General features: G+C 38.9%; 1 protein-coding gene across 5 annotated transcripts in view; it reads left to right on the top strand.

Moving 5' to 3' along the window:
- The window catches only part of LOC136867134 (cationic amino acid transporter 2), a 289,680-nt gene extending 270,981 nt beyond the window's left edge, over positions 1–18,699 (top strand). For all 5 annotated transcript variants that reach the window (XM_068227031.1, XM_068227028.1, XM_068227029.1 and 2 more), the window contains one exon: positions 17,387–18,699. In XM_068227031.1, coding sequence (XP_068083132.1) covers positions 17,387–17,619 — 233 coding nt within the window. In that variant the 3' untranslated portion in view covers positions 17,620–18,699. The remainder of the gene's footprint in view (positions 1–17,386) is intronic.
- Positions 18,700–22,813: the final 4,114 nt, after the last annotated feature.

Below are 22,813 nucleotides of genomic sequence, written 5' to 3'. Positions count from 1 at the left end.
ATTGGTATTTGGGATCTCTTTTAAGAATAAAGAAACACGTATTTTTTTTGTTTTTGAAAAATCCAATGAATGGGAGGGTGAAAAGGAGGTGAATTTTTAAAATGAGTGTATATGTATCTCAAAACTTTGAAAGTTTACAGATGTAAAAATTAGTTTTCAGAATCTCGTTTATAAATAAAGAAACATCGGTTTTTTTATTTTCGGAAAATCCCAATAGGAGGGGCGAAAAAGGGTGAAAATGGGGTTGAATGCCTTTAATGAAGATACTTATATATTAGAAACAGAAGATATTACAGATACGAAAATTGGTATTTGGGATCTCCTTTAAAAATAAAAAACAGGTACTTTTGTTTTTGGAAAATCCAATTATGGGGGGTGAAAAGGGGATGAATTTTTGAAATGAGTGTATCAATATCTCAACACTTTTAAAGTTTACAGATGTAGAAATTGGTATTTAGAATCTCTTTTAAAAATAAAGACACACGTATTTTTTGTTTTCGGAAAATCCCAATAGGACGAGTGAAAAGGGGTGGAAAAGTGCTTGAATGCCTTTAATGAGGATACTTATATCTCAGAAAATGAAGATATTGCAAACCTGAAAATTTGTATATGGGATCTCTTTTAAAAATAAAGAGACATGTATTTTTTGTTTTTGGAAAATCCAAATAATGGAGGGGTGAAAAGGGGGGTGAATTTTTAAAATGAGTGTATCTATATCTCAAAACATTAAAGTTTTACAGATGTAAAAATTGATATTTAGAATCTCCGTTAAAAATAAAGAAATACGTGAATAATGGGTTGAACGCCTTCAATGAGGATACTTATATCTCAGAAACTGAAGATATTACAGACCTGAAAATTGGTATATGGGATCTCCTTTAAAAATAAATAAATATGTACTTTTTCTTTTTGAAAAATCCAATTAATGGGGGTTAAACATGAGTGACAAATTGGGGTTAATTTTTAGAAAGACAGTGTATCTCAAAAACTTAAAATGTTACAGACGTAAAAATTGGTGTTTGAAATCTCCTGTAAAAGTAAAGAAACATAGGTCATTTGTTTTTGGAACTCCACTTAAGGGGAACTAAAAAGGGGGGGTGAAATTTTAAAATGAGAATTTCTACAGTAGGCCTATATGTAAAAAACTTAACATGTTACAGAAGTGAAAGATGGTATATTTCATCTCTATTACAAATAATAAAACGTGTATTTTTAGTTTTAGGAAGAACCACTTCGGTGGGGGGAGGGGTAAAAGTGACTGAAAATTGGGTTGAATTATTATAATTAGGATACTCATATCTCAAAACTGAAGATCTTACAGACGTGAAATTTGGTATCTGGAATCTGCTTTAAAAGTAAAGAAACACATATTCTCAGATAATCCAACGAAGGTGGGGGGGGGGGGGGCGGGAGAATTTAAAGAATGTAAAAAATAATTGAATTAATTGTATGAGGATACTTACATCTAAAAAAACTAAAATTGTTACAGACGTGAAAATTGGTATTTGGATCTCCTTTAAAAACAAAGGAAAACGCGTTTGGGGGAGGGGAATCGTCTTGGGGGGTGGGAGTGAAAAAGGAGTTGAATTCTTTTCATGAGGACACATATCTCAAAAACTTAAGATGTTAGAGTCGTGATAATTGGTATTTAGACGATCCTTTACTATTAAAGGAACTTTTTTGCCAGAAAAGTCACTTAAAGGGGGGGGGGGCGTGTGAAAGGAAGTGAAAAATTGAATTATGTTTATGGGGATTCTTATATCTCAAAACTGACGGTAACAGACGTGAACATTGGTATTTGTAATCTCCTTTAAACATAAAGAAACACGCCTTCTTCTTCTTTTTTTTGGGGGGGTGTAAATCAACTTAAGGGCGGTCGGGTGAAAAAGGAGGTGAGACCAATTGATTTTACTGTTCATAATGTACTTATAAGGAGCCTCCGTGGCTCAGGCGGCTGCGCACCGGCCTCTCACTGGTGGATTCCGTGGTTCAAATCCCGGTCACTCCATGTGAGATTTGTGCTGGGCAAAGCAGAGGCGGGACAGGTTTTTCTCCGGGTACTGCGGTTTTCCCTGTCATCATTCATTCCAGAAACTCTCTCCAATATCATTTCATTTCATTTGTCATTCATTAATCATTGCCCCAGAGGAGTGCGACAGGCGTCGGCAGCCGCCACAATTCCTATCCTCGCCGCTAGATGTGGGCTTTATTCATTCCATTCCTGACCCGGTAGAATGACTGGAAGCAGGCTGTGGATTTTCAGTGTACGTATTCTGATCATAAACAGCCCATTTTTTTCTTTCCTGGGTTCGTTTTCAAGAGCCACTTTTCGTTTGGAGAACGATCTTAGATTACAGTAGATTCTCCTTCCATATAAATATAAATTTAAACACGTTTGAAATAAATGATAGGAATGAGATTTACCGTGCAGTTGTTCACCTCTATAGTAAGGTCAATAATGCACGGAAGTATGTCATTCGTATCGCCAGAAAACGCACGCACTTGCCTACGCGCGACAATGGTGCTGGTCACATTGTCAGCAATGACAATGGCATCAGAAGTAATTTACCGCCAAGTAGCGGTCTTCCATCTTGCTGTGGAGTCCATAATAATAATAATAATAATAATAATAATAATAATAATAGGCCTAATAATGTTTTGGACCGTCATCAAAATGTGCGGACCGCGGTGGAAACGTGTCCTGGGCGGGTAATGACTACGAATACAGTCCGGCCGCGGGTTCAATACCACCAAGGTACCCAAGAAGACACCACGCCGGATCTCCTCAAGGATTAGATCCATATGAAAAATGCTTATAGGAAAAGATGGCAAAGATTTAGGGACCCAGCTAACCGGGTGGAGTACCTGGATCTAGCCCGGGAAGTACGAAATCGATTGCTGAAAAGAAAGATTGAAAAATGGGAGGAACTTTGCCGTAATCTCTCAGAAAACGAGTCACATCGCGAATTTTGGTGGATTCTCTCAGAAAACGAGTCAGATCACGAATTTCTGCGGATTATATATAAAACGTTAAGCATTCAATTATAAATTTCAGTATAAAACCGTAGCGAAGCACGGGTATCTTGCTAGTATAGTATATGACAGGTGGCGCCCGCCTCACGTTTTGTCATGAAAGTTTTCTCTCTGCCCTACCTCGACATCCTCGTTTTGACTCATCATCTTTTTTATGATTGAATGTTGAGATGGATGCCATGATTATGGCCTTTAGTACTTATAAATTTTTTCAACCGTTTTAAAGGTTATTTTACTAGCTCTCGGGGATTCCGGAGATTTGAAAGGCATGTTTCCAGATGTTTCAAAAAAAAAAAAAAAAAAAAAAAAGAGAAAGAAATAAAGAAAGAAAGAAATGGACAGTTCCTATAGCTGAAATGGCTGATATGAAATGGCGTCTGGCTTTTAGTGCCGGGAGTGTACGAGGACAAGTTCGGCCGTAGGCGACCTGCGCGTCTTGATGAGGATGAAATGGTGATGAAGACGACATAAACACCCTACCTCCGTGCCAGAGAAATTAACCAATTATGGTTAAAATTTCCGACCCTAGCGGGAATCGAACCCGTGATCCCTGTGACCAAAGGCAAGTAAGCTAACCTTTTAGCCAAGGGCCTTGGCTGCCAACCTTCTCTCCTTCTCCACACATCTCCTTCACCGGAACAAACCTCCCGCTCTGACAGACCCTCTAGGAGGCCCGCCTCCACTTTCAGGAGAGGAATGAAAACATTCTAGTATTAGTAAGGTGCAGGGTGGGTTTTATCGTACTAGTGGCCACGGCTGGTCCGTGGTCCGAAAGCTCTGTACTCCGACCGGCCAACCGAGCAGAGGACGGGTGGCCTCGGCTCTACCTGGCTCTACGTCTCTGTATTCGGGAGACGGAGAGGAGCTCTTACCCACCGTCGGCTGTCCTGAGAATGATTTTCTGTGGTTTTCCATTCTTCTGTCTTCAATCTTTAATTAACTCTACCATTTACTCTAATTTGTCCCGGGCTTGACATTAAACTGTGTCCGCCGAGTGACCACCGGTATAAATGGTCCCCCTCTACCAAGTACCAGGTAAAGGTCCAGGGCACCTTCTTGTCCTTGAGATGAAAAATCATCTTTAAGGCGGATGAACTCACTTGAACTGGTCAACGACATTAGGATTCAGAAGGCAACGGGAAATCACTGCATTAAAGATCCTAGGGATATCTTTTGTATAGCAGCCATGCCAAGTTGCGGTAATAGAATTGTAGTTACTTATCATGGAAGTCGGAAGCCAAGATTCGGCAGGAGTGGAAACAGCAACAAGGCCTCTCCGGTCGTAGTCATGCGAAATCCTTGCAAAGAGAACAGTAAGTTCAACTTAGGTACATGGAACGTGAGAACACTAGCTAAGCTTGTAAAATTGGAAGAAGTAAAGAACTCAATGATCAAGAAAGATGGGGATGTGCTAGATGTATGTGAAACTACGAGGGCGAGTCAATAAATAAGTCGCAAAACTGAATTGAGGCAAAAATAATCAAAGGAACTTTCTGACATTTATTTCACTTTTCCACATATTCGCCCTGTACATTCAGGCACTTATGCCATCTCTTTACAAGTCCTTGAAAGCCAGCAGCAAAGAAGTCCTTTGGTTCCTGTCGCAGCCAACGTGTAACCTCATAGATTACGGCATCTGCAGTATGATCCCCTGCATGTCCCAAAACACGGTGAGCAAAACCTTGCGGGGCGATGGAATCGTCTTGAACATTTTCTTGTTGGGGAGGCGGTATGTTTCCAATCCATAGACGATCGTTTGGATTCGGGTTGAAAGTGGTGAATCCAACGTTCGTCGCCCGTAACAATTCGTGCCATGTAGTCCTCTCCTTCCTCTGCGTACCGAGTGGGATGCTGCAAGGACAGACCCATTCTGTTCAGTTTGTGTTGCTCAGTCAACTGGTGGGGCACCCGCCGAGCACGAACTTTACGAAACTGCGACTGCTCATGCACGATGTTCCACGTGGTTCCATGTGAACAGCCTACAGCACGCCCTATGTCATCAATCGTCACACGCCGGTCATTACGGATGAGTTGATCCACACGCTGCAATGTGCTTGCAGTGGATACTTCCACAGGACGACCAGGACGCTCCTCATCTCTGATGCTTTACCTTCCGTGGTTGAACTTCTGGATCCAATTGAACACAGCATTCCGCGAGAAACAGTTTTCACCATAGACGGGATCCATTTCGGGATGCACTACTTCTGTGGGCAGTCCTTTGGCCCACAAAAAGCGCACAACTGCACGCTGTTCTTCTCGTGTACAGTCATGCCATCGTGCACTAACAGCCTCTGACTGACTGAGTGCCTGCGAGATGTACGACAAGCATACATATGCTGCCATCTGCTGGCAAAACTTCCGCGCGTAATTTCAAATGGTATAAGGCACACACATGTTTGCGACTTATTTATTGACTCACCTTCGTAGATAAGCAGGAAAGGGAGACTTTCAATCAGGTTACTTCAGGGTAATACACACCGGGAATGATAAAAGAGGAATGAAAGGATTAGCAATAATCCTAAAAGGTAAATGGTGTCAAACTGTGATATATACCCTTGATATCAGTGAAAGGATTATAATTATTAAGATAAAATATGACCCTGTTGACGTAGTCTTTATTCAACTATATTTTCCAACCACAAACAGTGAAGACGATGATGTAGAAGAAATGTGTGATTGCATTCAAGAACAATTTGAGTTAGTAGACACCGAAGCTAATATTGTCTTAATGGGAGACTTCAATGCTTCAGTTGGTAGTCATGAAAATTTTAAACATACCGGTAAATTCGGACTTGGCGAAACGAACTCGAGAGGAGAAAAATTGCTCGAGTTTTGTGAACAACATGAACTATTAATAACTAATACATGCTTTGATGTTCACAAAAGACGACGATATTCATGAAAGGCTCCTGGAGATAGTAGAAGACATCTGTTGGATTACATAATAGTAAGACAGAGATACAGAAACCAAGTGCTTACCAGTCACAGTTACCCAGGGGTTGATGTAGACAGATAATAAATTAGTTGCAGCCAAGTGCAGTATTAGATTCAGAAAACATAAAGCGTACGGTTCGAAGAAATGGTGTTTGAATAACTTACATATTGCAGATTTAGATTCAAAATTCAAAGAGAAAATGAATCAACTGAGCAGTACTGGATCGGAAAATGTCAAGTACAGCTTAATGACAATGACTTCAGAAATACTGGGTAAAAGAAAACTGGAACCAAGGAAGCCTTTGATGACTCAAGAAATTTTAGATCTCATTGAACAGAGGAAGAAAATGAGAAGCAGTGATTTTGAAAAATATAGAACATTAAAAACATCAATAACAGACAAGTGTCGTTTAGAAAAAGACAGCTAGATGAATTAAATTGACGAGGACATCGAAAAATATTTAAAAACAGGCATATTTTAAAATAAAATCATTTCTGAACAAGAAAATAACCAGAAGTAATGTGGTTAAAAACAAATCAGGAAAATTATTTTTGAAAATGGGGAGGTAGGTGACCGCTGGAAGCAATATATTGAAGATCTATATGAAGGTCAGGAAATAGATACCATTCGATATTATGTACAGGAAGAGAGCCTGATTGAGGTAGAATTAAAAGGCCTACCAATTACAAAAGTGAGATAATGTTGATTTACACTTATTAAAGAATAAAAAGCCGTAGGTGTTGATAACATTTAATCAGAGTTCCTAAAGAACTGTGGAGACATCATGAAAGAGAGATTGTTTGATATCGTTACAAACTGCTAGGAATCATACCACCTTCTTAATTTCTTCAAGGGCCGGAAAATAAAACTCACAAAGAGAGGAAATGCCAAGAACTGTTCGGATTATAGAACAACAGCCATTCTATCCCATGCTTCTAAAATCCTACTGACAATACTTAAAGGCCGAATCAGCTGAAAAATCGAGCAGAATTTAGATGACGACCAGAATGGCTTTAGACAGGTAAGGGTACTAGAGAAGCAATTCTAGCTCTGCGTCAAATCCTGGATAGAAGACTGGAAGTTAACAGGAAAACTTTTGTGGCTTTCGTTGATTTAGTGAAGGCATTCGATAAGGTTGATTGGAAGTTATTATTTCAAACTCTGAATACTCTGGGTTTTGATTGGAAGGACAGACGTTTACTTTTTAACCTTTATAAAGCCAAAATCAGATAAATAAACATCAGTGGTACAAAAAGAGAAGCAAGAATAAGAAGAGGAGTGCGGAAAGGCTGTCCCTTATCGCCTTGTCCGTTTAATATCTTCATAGAATTTGCTATTAGAACTGTAAAAGGAAAATAAGGGAAAGATTTCAATGGTAAACAAATTCATAGTATTCGCTTTGCAGATGACATTGCATTGATAGCTGATTCAGAGCAGTTCAGGCTAAAAATAAACACAACAAACGAAAATGTTCGTCGTTCAAAAGAAGAATAGTGAATTGAAAACGAACATTATATTAGGCTGTGCAAAAATAGATCAGGTTAAACAATTTTGTTATCTTGGTAGTGCTATTACCAAATCAGTGCCTAACAGAAGTCAAAAGAAGAATTACTTTGGCAAAACAAGTGATTCAAAGCAGGAAAAATCAACTGTTAAATAAGCACATAGGAATTGAAGCCAGGAATAAATCTGTCCAAACCTTTGTTTGGAGTGTGCTAACTTACGGTTGTGACACCTGGACTTTAGGAAAACAACACAATAAAGACTAGAAGCTGCGAAAATGTGGTTCTGAAGAAGACCGACAGGGACGAGGTGGACAGAAAAGAAGACTAATATCCAAATCTTGATCGACGTTAGTGATAAACGGACCTTAATTTATTCAATAGTGCAGAGGAAAGCTAATTTTCTTGGACTCGTCCTACGACATGACACCTTTCTCCAGAATGTCTTCGAAGGAAAGGTCCTAGGGAAGGAGTCGAGAGAAAGACCACGTCTCTAATACCTTTGGAACATAATCACTCAGGTGGGTTTTGCTTCCTATGTCACGATTAAAAGGACTGCGGAAGACTGTGGTATGAGGCTGCAGCGACAAGGCTTATCCTTTAGATAATGGATGGATGGATGGATGGATGGATGGATGGATGGATGGATGGATGGATGGATGGATGGATGGATGGATGGATGGATGGATGGATGGATGGATGGATTTACTCTAATCTTGGCAATTTTCGCCGTTTGTATGTTTTGCTTCTTAAGAATATTCCTCTTTTACAGTTATTTCTTTTTTTTATCCAAAATAACTATGACAATGTATTTATTTTTTCGAGTGTCGCCTTCCATGTTTTGTCCCTTCAGCGCATGTCTGGTCTTATCTTGACCTTTCTGCCCTTACTCTTACGTCACGGATGTTTTCCGTGATCTACCCGATGAGGCCTCTTTGGGGATTATTATTACTGGGGCTAAAATATCTTTTGGTTTAGTTTGATGTGAATCTGATGAGAATATGAAAGAATAACTTTACGAGATTTTGTCGAGATCAGTGAACTGACTGGGGTAAAAGTTCAGCCGTATTCACGCAAGTTTTATAAGGAGATGATGTAGAATAAATCATGCAAAACTTACGGTAAAATCCTTTTAGAGGAAAGATGTGTCCATTGCAATAGCCAGGGACCCACCAACCCACCCCAAAAAGTACATTTACTTTTATAACCTAACGAAGAGTAGCGCACGCCATTTTCCATTGCCGGAATGGCTATGCGCATTGCTATTGGCTGTCGTGAAATGCGTTGTTACATCATTGATATTAGTGATTAGAAGCACATAGCGTTGCCAATCCGCGAAATAAAGAAGCACGGTCTTGTCCAGCCCCTACCCTAACCAGTGCAGACCAATGGTGTTTCCTCAGGTAACTAGAGGCCTAAGGCCACTTCGCGGCTCTAACCTGGGGGCTTACGCCCCAGATCCTCTTTGCTTGTCCTCATATCACTGGTTTTGTCCAGATCCTAGCCTAACTTATCCATACCAATGTCTTGTCCAGCTCCTACTCTAATCAATCCAGACCAATGCTCTTGTCCAGGCCCTACTCTAACCAGTGCAGACCAATGGTGTTTCCTCAGGTAACCTAAATATTTATTTGGATTCTGGAATTGCGGATGTTTTTGGAGATGCTTGATACACGAAAGGCTTGTTTGATTTACTTTCTGTTGTGTTTTTAATTATTTTACACCAGGACACAAAACTGTTCGATTTTACCTTGAAAAATCTGCCCTCATTTTAAGGCGTTGTTCATGCTATTTGTAGAATAGCCTCGAAATGCTAGTTGTTTTGCCTTATGAGGATCAAATCCAGCTCCAGTCAGTTTTACACGACCGAACTCGATAGCTGCAGTCGCTTAATTGCGGCCAGTATCCAGTATTCGGAAGATAGTGAGTTCGAATCCCACTGTCGGCAGCCCTGAAGATGGTTTTCTGTGGTTTTCCATTTTCACACCAGACAAATGCCGGAGCTGTACCTTAATTAAGGCCACGGCCGCTTCCTTCCCACTCTTGGCCCTTTCCTGTAGATCGTCGCCGTAAGACCTATCTGTTTTGGTCCGACGTAAAGCAACTAGCAAAAAAAAAAAAAAAAAGAAAAAAAAGAAAAAAAAAGAAAAAAACAGTTTTACATGCCTATTTCGACCAGGTCCTTTTAGAAAAGAGAACGAATATCATGAAATCATTTCGTTTTCAGTGCACACTGATCTTCTGCTTACCGGGCGAGTTGGCCGTGCGCATAGAGGCGCGCGGCTGTGAGCTTGCATCCGGTAGATAGTAGGTTCGAATCCCACTATCGGCAGCCCTGAAAATGGTTTTCCGTGGTTTCCCATTTTCACACCAGCAAATGCTGGGGCTGTACCTTAATTAAGGCCACGGCCGCTTCCTTCCAATTCCTAGGCCTTTCCTATTCCATCGTCGCCATAAGACCTATCTGTGTCGGTGCGACGTAAAGCCCCTAGCAAAAAAAAAAATCTTCTGCTTGATGTAACTGATAGGAACTACTATTTTCCGTGTTGATTTAGTTACTCCTACTTTCCAAAGGGGTGGAGGACTATAGTGCAAGCTCCTTGACAAAATAGTCAGTACGCAGTTTCCAAGTTCGCGTGTAGCCAGGTCGAGGATCTTAACATTCATTACTTACTTACTCGGGCTCGGAGGATGGACGTTTGTCCCGCCTTCAGCCTTAGAATTAATTTCAGGTAGGACTCCATCTTCACAGACTCGCAGGTCGCCTATACGGCGTCAACACGAACGATGTGGACCAGGCGTTTCCAAAGAACAGACACCATTTAAAAAAAATTTAAAATGTCCGCCATACAGAAAACTGTTAACTAAAAATGAAAACACACTCGTATTTGAATTAAATATCTGAAGTATATCCATGCCAAATTTCAACTCATTTTATCCAGTAATTTTGGCGTGATTAAGAGACACCGTCGCATTTCAAAATGTTAGGGACCACGCGATTTCTTAAAAATAATCCTGAAATCTTAAAATGTCTTAAAAATGTCATTGCTGAATCTATTGTTCGCATTGTTTAGTTCCACGCCTCTATGATTAAATCACTAAACATTGAGCCTAAGCATCTTCTATCAAGACGCAGTCATATTGATATGACGTCAGTTGGGCTATCTGACCATCAACTCCGACGTTACGTTTTACTCTACTAGTTGGCAGAGAAATGGATCTTTGCTGGGCGACCTACGGTTGGGATTTCATTAAAATTGTCGTTTGAACATCAGATGTGTCATCAGAGACATACCGATATTCTACGAATTGCCGAGCTCGATAGCTGCAGTCGTTTAAGTACGGTCAGTATCCAGTAATCGGGAGATAGTGGGTTCGAGCCCCACTGTCGGCAGTCCTAAAGATGGTTTTCCGTGGTTTCCCATTTTCACACCAGGGAAATACCGGGGCCGTACCTTAAATGAGGCCACGGCCACGTCCTTCCAATTCCTAGACCTTTCCTATCCCATCGTCGCCATAAGTCGGTGCGACGTAAAGCAAATAGCAAAAAAGAAAAAATCAACGAATTATTGTGCCGAAGGGGATTTATTCCGCCCTTCGATAATCTGGTTACCTCTACCAAGCTTGAATTCACGTTCTTGGTATCCAGAGGTTCACACTCTTTACCACTGACCAACAGAGGGAGTTATAATTAGGTCTAAAAGAGTAAACTCGTGTCCTCGTCCCGAAGTGTGGTGGCTCTTTTCAGGCACACACCAATGGAGGTGAGTTGCATGTACGTTTTCTAACACATGCAAGACCTCCTGCCATTCTTAAATCTCTTCAGTACCGGAAATTGAACCCGAGCCTCTGAGTATGAGAGCAGTAGTTATAAAAGGCCACTGCACGTTGGTCTTACGAAACTAACTCTGTAGAGCTAGCGCAGGGGCTAGGCTAACAGTATATGCTTAGCCTCACATGACGTCATAACCTAACGCTTGCTATGCGAGCAAGCTTAACCTTACACGCCTGGATTCGACTCCATGATTAACCTCAGAGATCCAAGCTACAAGCTTGTAACTTACGCCAACAGATTCAAGTGGTATGTTTCTGATCCAATATTTCAACTTTTATGTTTATCAGATAGTTTGTTCAGTTGTTAGCGCCCTAAATGTAACGCATGTATTTATTTATTATTTACATATTTTACGCCCACATTGGAGCACTTAAATCAATACATTTGAGTTAATTTCTTCTTTTTCTTCTCCCAGAACTTTTTCATCCTCTCCGACCTGGAATCCCTTTGTGTGTCCGATATAGTATATTGTTTCCGTTCAAATGTTTTTAGTTTGAGACTTATGCTCTTGTTCTTCAAAATACTATTCTCTTTTCTGTCTTTGATTTGTTGCCGAGTTATACCCAATTCTTCCAAATCATCCTGAACTTCTTTGAACCAATTATTATTGATTTTATTTTTCAAAAAGTAATCAAATAGTTGTTTGGCAATCTTGATATGTGACAGAAAAAGGAAAAGGAAATGGCGTATGGCAATAATTTTTTTTACGCATTGTAGATATTATTGATTCACATTCACGATAGACAATGTTGTTAGGCAGCAATCTCCACTGTCCATCAACTTGGTGTTTTTATTAATAATTGTTTTAAGAATTCTTCTATCAGTTTTCTGTAAATTGTCTGTTGTAGATTTTACATTTAATTTGAATAAAGTTTCACTAGCATACGTTGCTTCTGGTTTAACTATGGAATTATAGTGTTTCAGCTTAGCGTTTATCGAAATAATCTTTTTTTATAGGTTGGCCAGGTAAGTCTTCGTGCTTGTTTAAATTTAGTTGTTCTGTGTTCTATTGCTTCTTTTTCATTTGTGTTCCATGTTATTATTTCCCCAAGATATTAGAATTTCTGAACAGTTTTAATCTCTTTATTACTGTTCAGTTGAATAACTAGTAAATAAACTTTAAAAGTTGGCATCATTTCTGTTCTTTTTAAAATGAAATTTGTAATCGCATTTTTTGCTATTATGTCTAGTTGTTCAATTTGAAATTTAGCCTCTTAAATTGTATTTTCAAGTAATGCTAAATCGTCCGCAAAAGCAAGGCAGTTGAGTTTAATCCCATGTATTTATTATTATTATTATTATTATTATTATTATTATTATTATTATTATTAATATTGATATTTGCTTTACGTTACACCGACAAAGATATGTCTTATGGCGACGAAGGGATAGGGAAGGCCTAGGAAGTGAAAGGAAGCCGCCGTGGCCTTAATTAAGGTACAGCCCCGGCATTTGCCTGGTGTGAAAATGGGAAACCACTGAACACCATCTTCAGGGCTACCGACAGTGGGGCTCGAGCCCACTATCTCCCGATTACTGGATACTGGCCGCGCTTAAGCGACTGCAGGTATGGAGCTCGGTACCCATGTATTTTTTATGACAGAACTGACATTGCGTATTTCCTCATCCCAAGTGTAACATGCTTATAACTTATGCTAGCAGATTTAAGTGGTATGTTTCCCAACTAATTTACCAAATTTCATGTTTATTCGATAATTTTTCAGTCGTTAGAGGCCTAAATGTAACATATGTATTTATTATGGTATTTTTTGCTATTTGCTTTACGTCGCACCGACACGTATACGTCTTATGGCAACGATGGGGCAGGAAACGCCTAGGAATGGGAAGGAAGCGTCCGTGGCCTTAATTAAGGTACAGCCCCAGCATTTGCCTGGTGTGAAAATGGGAAACCACCGAAAACCATCTTCAGGGCTGCCGACAGTGGGGTTCGAACCCACTATCTCCCGAATAATGGATACTGGCCACAAGCAACTGCAGCTGTCGAGCTCGGTTTTCTTATGGCAGAAGTGACACTGCGTATTTCCTTATCCACATCACTAAACACTTATGACTTATGTCAGCAGATTCAATTGATTTGTTTCCGACCCAATATTTCAACTTTCATGTTTACCCTATGACTTTTTCAATTGCTAGAGACCTAAGTGCAACCTATGTATTTCTTATGGCAGAACTGACAGTCTATTTCCTCATCCGCATGAGCTACAAGCTTATAACTTAATGCGGTATGTTTCCCAACTAATTTACCAGCTTTCATGTTTATCCGATAATCTGTTCAGTTTCTAGAGGCCTGATTGTAACCTATGAGTTTATCACGTTAGAACTACTTAACTACATCACTGTTCAAAATTTTGGGTAAAAATAACCTCCAACGTTAAAAAGCAGTCTTGCATTACACTTCAAATTACTGTTAGAGTAGAAAGTACGTTGGGGGTAAAAACATCCCTTTACTTAAAAATTCATTACCTTCTAAACTCATAGCCGTAGAAAACTGTTATTTAGCTTAAGTTTTTTATTTTACTTGTTTTACATCTTCAGATAACGGCTCTACTCCTCATCCGCGCATTTAAAAAAATATGGGTTAGTGATGCCTAGAAAATAACTGATTTGATATCCACTCTTGGTTTATATGTTATTTTACACATGCACTTATATTCATTTTGTCTTAACATGTTTCCCCGTACTGGCTATTATAACAGAGATAAGGTGAATTCAGATTCTTACCGAGTTGTTGTGATGTTTGGGACATCACTGCATGTTTTTAATTATTGAACTATGTAATTAATTGATAAGATGTGTATATTTAATCACTGATAGGTCATGTTTAAATTAATATATATATATAGGGTTTTTATAATCCATTTCAATCATCATTTCATTTCTTTGTATCGCAGCTATAACGTATTCTGAACGAACAAATTATTCGGTAAAGTATTTCAACATCATGCATATTTATAACTTGCAGTAAATTTTCCAATAGCCGTTGTGAGGTGACCAGAGTCAGCAGGCTAATTTCTGCCCAATTCCAGGAAAAGTACGTCATGTAGGTTACGAGAGACCTTACCCTCTCTACCCCATGAAGAGACAATTGATACATTATTAACACCCAGTTTTCAAACTCCGCTTCGGGACGCTTTATTTCAGCGGGAAAGTTCAGCCTATGTGAATGAACGTAATGAAGCAACGTGATGGATTCACAGCAATACATCGGAGAAGGGATGAGACCTCGAATCTTACTGGACCATGTGGTATGGCTGATGGAAGGAGACTTTTGAACCGATATATACCACCGACAAGAGCTGGAGAGGACATTCATATTCACATTAGCATTCTTATTCACATTAGCATTCTTATTCACATTACCATTCTTATTACATTCAGATTCACATTCTTATTGGACATTCTGATTCTCACTCGTGGAAGAGACTCTTACTACGATTATACGTCTGCACGTCGGAGAAGATTTTAACTTAGTTCACTTCGCATCTGAGTATATTCTACTCAAAAGTTACTCTCATTGGGACTTGTTATCTCAATGACGAGAGGTAGTCAACGGGAGACCGGTTTTGACTAGTTAGGGGAGGATAGCTTTTATTATGAATTTAGCTACGCTACTGTTCCGTAATACGGAAGAATACGAGTGTATTCTCTCCATGAACATAACTCATGGTGGTTTTGCATTTAAAATTAGGACTCATTACGACTTTATGTAAGGAGTACAGTAGGATGTGTTAAAGACAGGAAGTAGGACTGGAATCCAACAACAGATGAAGCAGCCGGCACGAGAGATCCTCATATCATCAACTTCAAGACAACAGAGTCTACAATTGGTGAGCTAAAGGCATAAGTTACTGCAAGTCTTCGCGCAACAGTTCATTTTTAAAATTAATTTCATTCAATTTTTCTTTTGCTTCCGTAAGTTCAGATTTCGTTAAAACGCCGTTACGTCACGTTTTTCATCTTAATAAATGGCTGTTTTAATTTTTATGTTCTGAAATTATTATTCATGATCCTTAAATTCCAAGTTAGTGTACTTAATGAATTTGTGTCCCGTCACCCCACCCCTGGGAGTTTTTTGAGTCTCATTACGTATTATTATTATTATTATTATTATTATTATTATTATTAATTATCTACTTTTGTTTTCAAGCCATAAGCTTGAAGACTGGCGCCCTTGGGATACTGTTTATGGAGAAACAATGACATATCATTTATTTATTTTAATATTAAAGTGACCCGCCACGTTAAATTTTGTCAAACATCTGTGGGCAGAGTGGGTACGTCACATTGTGAGAAAATGACTGAATGGGATGTAACAAAACTTGCAATGCAAATATTAGGAATAAAGGGCTATCACGCAGGACGTAAATAATTATATTCATGCTAGCTTAACTGGTAGTTGCCGACAGTGGGATTCGAACCCACTACCCCCCGGATACAAGTTCACAGCCGCGTGCCCCTAACCGCACGGCCAACTCGCCGGTGAGTCAGCAAATAGGATGCATGTGGATGTGCAAGGATTAAGTGATATTCGGGTAAGGGGATATAACGAAGAAGAGATAGGAGATTATAAAGTGTGCTTGACAGGTGTTAAAAGGGGAAGGACAGAGCATTGGGTAGGAATGTTCATCAGGGACACCATTGCACGCAACATAGTTTCTGTTAGGCACGTAAATGAGCGAAATGTGGGCAGATTTGGCAGTTGGAGGAATTATGGCGAGAATTGTCTCCGTGTATTCACCATGTGAGAGTGCCGATGAGGATGAAGTTGACAAGTTTTATGAAGCATTGAGTGACATCGTAGTCAGGGTCAATAGCAAGTATATGATAGTGCTAATGGGCGATTTCAGTGCGAGTGTTGGAAATAGAACTGAAGGATACGAAATGGTGTTTGGTAAATGTGGAGAATATATGGAAGCTAATGGGAATGGGAAGCGTTTGCTGGACATCTGTGCTAGTATGGGTTTAGGAGTTACGACTACATTCTTCAAGCATAAGGCTATTCACCGCTACGGATGAGGGGCTAGGGGTACCAATCCATAACAGACTATATCTTAACAGACTTCGAATTCAGAAAGTCTGTTAGGAATGTACGGGTTCTTCGGGGATTTTTCGTTGATACAGACCACTATCTGATCTCTAGTGAACTACGTATCTCTAGACCTAGGATAGAGAATGTGAAATCTGTCTGCAAACGAATAAGGGTAGAAAATCTCGAGGACGAAGAAATTAGAGAGAAGTACATGGATATGATTAGTGGGAAGTTTCGAACAGTGGACAGCAAGCAGATTCAGGAGATAGAGGGAGAATAGGTGGCATACATGAATGCTGCGGTAGAAACAGCAAGGGAATGCCTAGGAACAACTGTGTGTAAAGATGGGAAAAAGCGAACATCTTGGTGGAATGATGAAGTGAGAGCAGTTTGTAAACGAAACAAGGAAGGCTTATCATAAATGGCCCCAAAGAAGGGCTGATGCAGACAGAGAATTGTACGCAAATAAATAGAGCTAAACAAATAGTTGTTGAATCCAAAAATAAGTCGTGGAAGATTTTGGTAATAACCCGGAAAGGCTAGGTTAAGCAGCAGGTAAACCTTTCTGGACAGTAAAAAACAATCTTAGGAAGGGAAGGATAAAGGAAATGAACAGTGTTTTGGGTGATTCAGGTGAACTCATAATAGATCCCATGGAATCACTGATCAGGTGGAGGGAATATTTTGAACATCTTGTCAACGTAAAAGGAAATCTTCCAGGTGATGTCGCGAACAACCAAGCTCATGAGGAGGAGGACAATGATGTTGGTGAAATTGTCATAAAGCAGCAGGAATAGATGAAATTATACCTAAAATGGTGAAGTATAGTGGGAAGGTAGGGATGAAATGGCTTTATAGAGTAGTAAGATTGATTATTGGCATTAAAAGATTTTGTTTTTATGACAGGGAACCCATAACACATTCTCATATCCAATGAACATCTATATTTGTGTCTCGTTATTCAGCTTAGTAATCAAGTCTAAACACAATTTACGTGTTATTGAATATTTCATGCCTTCTTTTTGTTACAGGTTTCGTAATCTATTTTGGATATGGTATAAGAAATAGTGAGGAAGGCAAGTTACGATATATGGAGAGCCATAATGATTTCAAGGCAAACGATCAAACAGGAAATACTAAGCATAATACCATAATAAAAGATAAAGTTGCCGCCGATGACGTCACAAAGCAACATCCTGTAACTGACGCCAGGAAGGAAGCTGAAGAAGATACTAGCAGTGATCATCAAAAAGGAGAAAACTAGACTGCTGACTGCACTGAGGAGAAAAACACTCAGCCTGCCAGTGGCTGAAGGGCTGCAGTATGTCCACAGCTGGAATGGAAGTAGATCTCCAGTGATAACCCATAAAGAGAAAAATAAATTTATTATAAAACTCGCTAAGTTATTCTGCTCACTAGCAGTATCTCGTTTGGTGAGAGCTTTCTGTCAGGAATGGACTGTTTGTAATGCTAGTAAAAAATTCAGTGGGTAATGTTGGAGTTACTCGGTCAGTACGTGGTTATACCCGCTGATATTATGTGGACAGGAGAAGAGAGTGTCGGGAAGGTGGAAGTCTGTCGTCGAATATAGACTACTGTGGATGATGCTTGGATATGATGGTGCTACATGCGTGAACGTGGGTGGAATTAACTGTTTTCCTGTGATACGAAAGATATATTCAGGGAGGAAATATCTTTTTGTCTAAGTGAACAATCATAAATATGCATTATATTCAGTGATATTTCAAATAATAGTACTAATTTACGTTTTATATTTAAGGTGTGAATTAAATCCGCTCTAATTTAGAACCTTTCTTATACGTTTACTGTTATGAAGTCTAACAGAAGATGAATGATTTTTGTGCATATTGCATACATATTAGTGTACATACCGGTACTGAATAAAATGAAAGGGGAAGGATATAGTCATCCTCCTCATTTACCTTCTTACTCACTGTATCCATATTCTGCTATATTAACTTTTGAGGGTCAGTTGAACTTAGGTTAACTCAGACTAACGGTTTAGCCGTTATTTTAACTTTCAAATACTGTTTATATACTACTTTTGTTTGTGAAACTAACCGTTTACTACTCATTTTAGTTTTCAATTTTTTGTGTGTTCTTTTGTTTGTAAAACTAACCGTTTACCGTTTATTTTAGTTTTAAAATCGAGTTTGTATGCTCCTTTTGTTTGTGAAACTAACCGTTTACCACTCATTTTAGTTTTCAATTTTTTGTGTGTTCTTTTGTTTGTAAAACTGACCGTTTACCGTTTATTTTAGTTCAAAAATCGAGTTTGTATGCTCCTTTTGTTTGTGAAACTAATTGCTTACCCATTATATGTATTTTTTAAATCATGTTTGTATAGTCCTTTTGTTTGTGAAACTAACCGTTTACCCCTTATTTTAGTTTTCCTGTTTGTATTCTCCTTTTGTTTTTGAGACTAATCGTTTACCAGTTATTTTCCTTTTCAGATCATGCTCATAACATACTTTCCTTTTGTTGTGAAGCGAGAAATTCACCCTTTATTTTGGGTTTCAAATTCTGTTCGTGTGCTCATCTTGTTTGTGAAACTAAGAGTTTACCCGTTATTTGGTTTACAGATCCAGTCTGTATACTCATTTTGTTGGTGAGACTAGCCGTTTACCAGTTATTTTGGTTTTCAGATCCTGTTTGTATACATATTTTGTTGATGATACCAACCGTTTACCGGTTATTTTGGTTTTCAGATCCTGCCCTTGTACTTATTTTTTGATGAGACTAGCCGTTTACCGGTTATTTTGAATTTAAGATCATGTTTGTATGCTCCTTTTGCTTATTAAGACTAACAATTTACCCGTTAAATTGGTTTTCATCGGATGAATGATGCATCAAAACGTAGAAATGTATTTTTCTGATAAAAACTGTTACGATTAGGAAAAACATTTTTCCAGTTAATTGAGTTGCAAGTACACCTGATAAGCTCCATTTTAATAGTAATAGACAGTTACACAGCATATTCATATTTAAGTGTCTCAGGACTCACTGCATGGACACTTTAAGAGACAGCGTGAATAAAAATATCCTATATCTTAATAAACGTTATCAGCCACAAGATTCAATCAATCAATCAATCAATCAATCAATCAATCAATCAATCAATCAATCAATCAATCAATCAATCAATCAATCAATCAATCAATCAATCAATCAATCAATCAATCAATCAATCAATCAATCAATCAATCAATCAATCAATCAATCAATCAATCAATCAATCAATCAATCAATCACCACTGATCTGCTTTTATGGTTGTGGCCTAGATGACAGATTACCAATCAGTTGTTTATCTAATAGAGTTAGTAAATAATACACTCGAGGTAGCAGTGGCGCCACCGTCTACAGGAGACTCACTCTGTAGCGAGCGGAGCATATTGAAATCTTTGCTGTTTGGCAAAAAGATCGCTCCGCTGTACTCATCAATACAAATAGGGGAAATTTAAAACTGTACGGATATTGATATTGTTTAAAATTCTTACATATAAACATTCTCCGAGACTACAGGATACTTCCGACGTTTCTCTCCGGTAGACAGAAAGCCCTAAAAGAAGAAATAGAGGGGATATGCTTGATAAGATAGGACGGTGCTCAATTGCAGTTAAGTAAACAAAATCAATTTACTGTTCAAATTAAGTCTTCTAACAACATACTTTTAGAATCGGGGTTCGTATATTTCGCTGTCCTTTGTATAAATGTAATAAATGGACAGGACTTTGGCATAATTCTATCCAATGACCGAAAACATTGTCCCTCGCACGAAGCGAATGAACGAGTTTTTAGTCCTAAAAGCGTTGGCGAGATTATGGGGCAAAGTAGACAAAATATATTCATCGACGGTTAAGGCGCTGGCTTTCTAAGCCCAAGTTGGCAGGTTCGATCCTAGCTCAGTCCGGTGATAATTTGGTGTTAAAATATGTTAGCCTCGTGTCGGAAATATGCCGCCGAGCGAGAGAACTCCCATGGGACAAAATTTCGGCACCTCGGCGTCTCCAGAAAACCTAAAAATAATTAGTGGTACGTTATTATTATCATCATTGTCATCGAAGTTTTCTAAACGTGGTAACAGGTGGAAATATGACACTCGGTTGTGGTTTTAGTCTATTATGGAGAATTTTATTTAGGTTTACGTGAAATGTTAAATTTGTTCTAAGATTTTAAGTAGAAAAACGACTTCCTTTAATGGAAAGTGAGAGTGGTAATTATATGATTGAAGAGAACTGAAAAAATATTTACAATAATGTTTTGTTTGTTTACAATTTGCTTTATGTCGCACCGACATAGGTAGGTCTTATGGCGACGATGGGATAGGAAAGGGTTAGAAGTGGGAAGGAAATGGCCGTTGTATTAATTAGGGTACAGCCCCAGCATTTGCCTGGTGTAAGAATGGGAAACCACAGAAGGCAATTTTCAGGGCTACTGACAGTGGAGTTCGAACCCAGTATCTTCCGAAGGCAAGCTCAGTGCCACGCGCCCCAAAACCCGCAGCCACTAGCTCGGTATCATTCACATAATTTTTTTTTGGCTAGGGGCTTTACGTCGCACCGACACAGATAGGTCTTATGGCGACGATGGGATAGGAAAGGCCTAGGAGTTGGAAGGAAGCGGCCGTGGCCTTAATTAAGGTAGAGCCCCAGCATTTGCCTGGTGTGAAAATGGGAAACCACGGAAAACCATCTTCAGGGCTGCCGATAGTGGGATTCGAACCTACTATCTCCCGGATGCAAGCTCACAGCCGCGCGCCTCTACGCGCACGGCCAACTCGCCCGGTTCACATCATTTACATCAGGGGCATTACAAGAAAGGGAAATAAGCACATCAGGTTAATCTCTAAATACTGAGTAATCATGGCCACGAGGAGCCAATTATACCCGTTAATATAACCAGCGCATTAAGTAATATGTTGAGAAATCAACATTATTTTCTGATTATGATGAAGAGTAACAGTGTATCAACCTATTGTTTATGGAACAAAATTATCTTTGTTAACCTATTATCTTTTTTTTCTTTTTGGAATTTGCTTTACATCGCACGGACACAGATAGGTCCTTGGCGACTATAGGATAGGAAAGTCCTAGGAATGGGAAGGAAGCAGCCGGGGCCTTAACTAAGGTGCAGCCCCAGCATTTTCCTGGTGTGAAAATGAGAAAGCACTGAAGACTATCTGCAGTGCTGCCGACAGTGTGGTTTGAACCCACTATCTCTTGGATGCAAGATCTCAGCTACGCGCCCCAAACCGCACGGCCAACTAGCCTGGTAAACCTACTTCTAACATTCGGATCATGCATGTATGATCTGCCAGCACGATGTATACATGGGCCTATATTTGTATACTCTTTCACTGGGTTTTCTGGATATTCGCTTTCAAAGACATTGCCATTTAGTGAAAGAAAAATGTCGTCCCTTTTATTTTCTAAAACATTAATGTCAGTCTCCATGATGAAGTTCAAAGAATCTCAATGACGCCAACAGCGAAAGAAAGCGCGAAGTCAGCGCAAGTAGGCCAAGGCACATGGCGATAAGCGTCACACACGTTATTATTTTATTCGCACGAAAATTAATTTCAAATAAACATACCTGTGAAATGATACGCCATTGCCCTTTACGAACCCCCCTGTGCAGCCATAAGCTGTCCAGGAGACTGACATTTTCATTAAGAGAAGTATAATACTTCACTTTATCGAGAAGCTCGCGTGGTGACAGTGCGAAACAATCTAGCTTTCACCAAACAGCGCCAATGCTACCTCTAGTGTATTATTTACTAACTCTATGGTTCACCTTGTCGTTCCTTAAATGATTTCAAAGAAGTTTGAAATTTATCAAATATCTCCATTAGATAATAATTCTATTGAAATGATTGGTCGATTGATTGATAGGTTGATTGATTGATTCTTTATTTATTTATTTATTTATTTATTTATGTATTTATTTGTTTATTTATTTATTTATTTATTTATTTATTTATTTATTTATTTATTTATTTATGTATGTATGTATGTATTGATTGATTGATTGATTGATTGATTGATTGATTGATCGATCGATTGATTGATTGATTGATTGATTGATTGATTGATTGATTGATTGATTGATTGATTGACTGATTGATTGATTGATTGAGCTATACGCTTCCCAAATTTGAGCTTGATCGATGAAGTAGATGAGCACTGAGAAATATTTTTTGTTATTGTTAAGCAGGCATAGGTGACAGAATTTTTAGTACGGCTACAGAAGTCGAGAAAAGTCATTTTAAGTTTGCCATTCCCTTGTTACATATATTTTACGGAAAATAGAAAAATTTTAAACTTTGGAGGTTAGCGCAGGCCTTCGTACTTTATAATCTGTTTGTACGTACTGAATCCGTTATAACAACAGCAGACTGAAATTCAAAGGTGATGTTATTGATAGCTTTTATGTTACT

This window comes from Anabrus simplex, chromosome 3, assembly GCF_040414725.1.
Source record: "Anabrus simplex isolate iqAnaSimp1 chromosome 3, ASM4041472v1, whole genome shotgun sequence".
NCBI lineage: Eukaryota > Metazoa > Arthropoda > Insecta > Orthoptera > Tettigoniidae > Anabrus > Anabrus simplex.
The sequence above is the reverse complement of the archived record's forward strand: the minus strand, read 5'-3'. Positions and strand labels throughout refer to the sequence as shown.